Raw genomic sequence first — 5000 nt, 5'->3', positions numbered from 1 at the left:
AATAAAGCGCGCACACGCACACTTAAACTTACAGTTCCATGTAGACAAGTATACTTACAAAAACAATGTACACACCACATACGTACACACATGCCGCTCACAGTAGCTGTAGAAATATCTGGAAGCATATATTGTATGGACTTTCTCTTTATATATGTTTTTTGCAAGTGCTGTATTCAGCTTTGCATAGTCATAGGAAGAATGGATTTTTGGCCGTACTTTTTGGTTTATGTTTATTTTATACATTTCTTATTTTTCTTGTGTTTGTTTGGGTCTGTTGTTATTTCTTATTTTCCCGGCGGCTGATAGATTCTATGATTATTTTTTCTCTTTCTCTCTAGGGCAATGAGATATAAAAAGAAAGTCCAGACATGTGTATTCAGAAGTACAGATGTTGCCATCATCACTAATGTCCAGACACAACAGCACACATGTGCCGTACTGACGGCTCCTGTCCAGGTCTATCTCCGGTCTCAATCAATCAACCAAGTTCACCATGTCTTCACCTTCGTCTTTAGTGCACCATCAGTCACTGTCATGAGCCCGCTGTTCATTTACTCTGGCTCCAGACCTAAACTCTAGTCTCATTGGAGATATATATGTAATAAACTTTTCTTAGCATATGCACATTCATTCCTTCTTCATCTTGGATTACTAGCCTGGGAATATCATTCTTACTCACCAAAAATTGTTGAATGATTTAAAAGTCAGTGAAGACATCTTAAAAACAAACTAATAGTTTGTTATTGACCATAATTATATGGAAATACTGTTCCATTGTTTCTTCAGAAGAAGTTACAACTTGGCTATAATTCATCTCTAGTTTACAATGGCTGAGTTACTTGTATTTAGAGATGTGTTCTCTATATTAATTTCCTGTATTTTGTCAGCCATTTAGAACCACACTTTCTCCTTAATGTTGAATGTGTTGCTTGTCGTGTCTTGGTTGGACCATCCTGGCTTCTATGTCTATTTGTACGTCCAGCAGCTGTCTATGTGATGCCCGAGTAACACAGGATACCCGGAATGCGCATCAAAATATATATATATATTTTTTTGCATTTTGTGTTGTCGACGAAGCCAATGGTCAAATATGCAAGAAACCGAGGTTGGCAGTACTCTTGTTTGTCCATATGTGTTGTCCCCTAACCACCATAGCAGAATAATACACAACATTATAAATACTAACTCCCTATTAAAGAGGAACATTTCTACTAATAACAAAATAAACTAGTTTTTTAATACATTTTGGTGTACCCATCTATGAAGGTCCCTTTTTCCTGGATTTTATTGGTGTACCCTTCCTACCCGTTGATCCTTTTTTTCTGGAACAATATTTTGAAACATGAATAGAATAATTTGTTTGTAGATACAAGTTTTGATAGTTCGCTTACATGATTTTTTTACACTCTAAGAAGACTGTTCAGATCAGACATTTTAGTGTAAAGACAACACAAAGGTGAATTATCAAAAGCAGTCCCCATAACGCTCACCTTAGAGCCTGTCCAATGGCCCCACGCAGCTCGCAGAACCTAATCCCCTCTCCCGTCCACTACAGGAGGTACTCTCCTACCTGAATCTCGCCTTCGCCATTCTCTTCACCCTGGAGATGGTGATCAAGTGGGTTGCCTTTGGGTTCGTCAAGTACTTCACCTCCGTCTGGACGCTCCTGGACTGCTTCATTGTCATGGTGTCGCTCTGCAGTCTCTTCGTGGAGCAAGATAACCTCATTGCCCTTAGGAGTCTTCGGACACTACGAGCACTGAGGCCCCTTCGGGCTATTTCACGTTGGGAGGGGATGAAGGTACGCAGAGTGAGAGAGAGAGAGAGAGAGAGAGAGAGAGAGAGAGAGAGAGAGAGAGAGAGAGAGAGAGAGAGAGAGAGAGAGAGAGAGAGAGAGAGAGAGAGAGAGAGAGAGAGAGAGAAAGATAGAGAGATAGAGAGATAGAGAGATAGAGAGAGAGAGAGAGAGAGAGAGAGAGTGAGTGAGTGAGTGAGTGAGTGAGTGAGTGAGTGAGTGAGTGAGTGAGTGAGTGAGTGAGTGAGTGAGTGAGTGAGTGTGTGTGTGTGTGTGTGTGTGTGTATGTGTGTGTGTCTGTGTGTCTGTGTGTCTGTGTGTGCACGTGTTCGTGTATGTGTGTCTGCATGCATAATTGTGTATACGTATTTCCATACAAAGTTACATCCATATACAAGTTTATTATATGGTATGTCTCAAATATAATAAATATTTTCAAAATGTATATCATTGTAGATATTTAAAACTTTCCTTTTCATAAGAAAGAAGAACCTAACACTCGTCTCTTCTGCCCTCAACAGATTGTGGTGAATGCACTTATGTATGCCATCCCGTCCATCTTCAATGTGTTGCTTGTGTGCCTCGTCTTCTGGCTTATTTTCTCCATCATGGGCGTGCAGATGTTTGGGGGGAAATTTTACAAGTGTATTGATCCCGTGGATAGAAAAATCCTCCCCGTCAAGGTCTGTAGAGAAGGGGATTTAAAACTTGTTAGATGTTAGATTATGAATATTCTTTTTGTTTTTTATGTTTTTTCCACAAATAATGCAAAAAGTAGATTGCTGAAACAATGGATTATTGATTGCCATGTAATTTGACAAGTTCATGAACAAGTGTTAATGATAATTTCCTTGTTTCTAATTTTTTTTTCCTTCTTCCTTTTTTTTTTTTTTTTTTTTGTCAATTTGCAGACTGTCAACAATCGAAGTGATTGTGAAAGACTAAACTACAACTGGACCAATAGCAAAATAAACTTTGATCATGTGGGTTATGCCTATTTAGCCCTGTTTCAAGTGGTAAGGAACAATAGTTCTTATGTATCATAGAAGTAGAGACTTCTGTAATAGTGTAAAGATAATGTATTCATGACTTAGATATAATGGCAAAGATAATATTCATTTGACAAACCTAATTAATACTGTTGTATTTGCAGATTACTTAAACAGCTTTACATTTTCAGAAATGTATTATTATAAAGTTGTTTCAGCATATATGGTGTTCTGTTTCCTCAATTTCTTTCCCTTACCGTCTCCTTCCTCTGACTGACCGATTTCTCTCCGCAGGCAACCTTTGAGGGCTGGATGGAGGTGATGGCAGATGCAGTTGATTGCCGTGGGATTGACATGCAACCAGAGAGAGAAGCCAACATTTATGCCTACATTTACTTTGTTATCTTCATTGTGTGCGGTTCCTTCTTCACACTCAACCTCTTCATTGGTGTGATCATCGACAATTTCAACGCACTAAAGAAGAAGGTATGTAGGCAGGCGGTTTTACAGTATAAAATCCCTTGCTGATGTTTAGTAGCATTGCATCATCCCTGTTTAGACCTCCACACTTGGATAAACATGCTGACAATATATTATGTGCACCCAGTTCATTTGAAGCTAGTGAGGTACAATTGAGAAGGCACCCATTTTCTCTCTCCATTAGCTGCTTTGAGCTAAAAACTCTTCAACTCCCAACAATGTGCCTTAGAGCAGCTACAGCAGTTGTGATTGCACTCTTTTGATTTTGAAAGATGTTTCATGGGCACCAGTGGTATATATGCTTAGACAGTTAGGACATTGTTACTGTAGTATGTAGATCAACATTATTGCAGTAATATAATAGTTGTAAGATGTGTTCCTTTTGGTGTTCAGTGTCCCCCTGTCTTATTCTCCTCTCTGTAGCCTCTCAGATTCGTAGAATATTGTCCTCAGTGACAAACAAAATTTTGATTTTGAGAACGAGAGATATTTCAAGTGCAATGCAGTCACAAAATTTTGCCTTAGAAGAGCATTTCCAAGCCATGGCTAAGTGCATGGAAGTCCAAATGCCAGGCATAAAACCTGTGTGACAGGCATCTTGTTATCAGAGGAAGCAGTTGCTAAGATATGGTAGTAACGATCCAGGAACACTTGATAGAATAATGGGAAATACTTTGTTCATTTCATCAGCAACATAACCATCTTTATTCCACAAGCACATATATATTTATTTAAGATATTCCCTTTCCTCACCCTCAGATATATGTATTTCTCATTATAGAGAGATGTGTCATTCCTGTTCTTACTACGTTCCTAAACATTCCTCTGTGCTTATACAGTGCCTTACTGAGAGTTTTAGAGAAGTCCGCTAGCTGCCAGTGCTAAGCTGAGCCCAGGTGTGACCAAAAGGCTGTTCTCTAGCTCGAACTCTTAAACAGCACTTGAGTAATAGAACAACCCACAAATCTAAACAGTTGAGAAAAAAAGCTTGCATGTTTTTACAACAACCAAAATAACTAGGACATGCTGAAAACCAGGGATTTGATATGCATGCTCACTTCCTACCATTTCATCACTCACTTGTACAGTCGGCAATTCCCCATTCAGAACTCTCTGTTTGGTGTTTTTCCCAGGCAACCAGGAGTGTAGTCAATGATGTCAGCAAGTTAGAAAGTGAATTATTAATATTATTATTATTATTTTTTGGTTGTTTTGTTACATGTCTGCCATACAGTTACTTCACTGTGTGTGTATATACATCTCTCATATATATATACATATAGACATGAAAACTCCTCCTTCCATTGGTTGACTCTTAAAGTATGTTGATATTTCGTCTATTCAATAAACTTGATTGGAGATCCCAAACCATTACTATAAATATTACATAATACATTGCCAAAAAGTCATATATCTAGTCAGAGCATGCAGGTATATACATGTTCTCTAACCTGTAGAAATATCAACAGTTAAACCAATAACAGCACTTTTGAAGTGAATATTTGATGTTAAAGATGTAGGAAATTTCTATGGTAGGAAATCCATACATCAGCAATTCCTTGACATCTCATTATGATTATTATTTATGCCAATATAATACCTCTCTTTTGTGAACATTTCAGTACTAAATATAACATTGTTAATCATTCTTAACCTCTACGAGCATCCACTTAGGGACTCAAGTGATGTTGACCAGTTCAAACCTTTCTTTTTCCTTCTTGTTTCAATGCCTA

At 38.0% G+C, this 5000-nt stretch overlaps 1 protein-coding gene across 1 annotated transcript in view; it reads left to right on the top strand.

The window, feature by feature from the left end:
• The window catches only part of LOC125034884 (sodium channel protein 60E-like), a 52564-nt gene that overhangs the window by 24824 nt on the left and 22740 nt on the right, over nucleotides 1-5000 (top strand). The window contains exons 9-12 of the mRNA XM_047626932.1: nucleotides 1559-1804; nucleotides 2320-2481; nucleotides 2710-2814; nucleotides 3082-3273. Of these exons, the coding sequence (XP_047482888.1) occupies nucleotides 1559-1804; nucleotides 2320-2481; nucleotides 2710-2814; nucleotides 3082-3273 (705 nt within the window). The remainder of the gene's footprint in view (nucleotides 1-1558; nucleotides 1805-2319; nucleotides 2482-2709; nucleotides 2815-3081; nucleotides 3274-5000) is intronic.

The sequence above is a fragment of the Penaeus chinensis genome, chromosome 19 (genome assembly GCF_019202785.1).
Source record: "Penaeus chinensis breed Huanghai No. 1 chromosome 19, ASM1920278v2, whole genome shotgun sequence".
Lineage (NCBI taxonomy): Eukaryota > Metazoa > Arthropoda > Malacostraca > Decapoda > Penaeidae > Penaeus > Penaeus chinensis.
The sequence above is the reverse complement of the archived record's forward strand: the minus strand, read 5'-3'. Positions and strand labels throughout refer to the sequence as shown.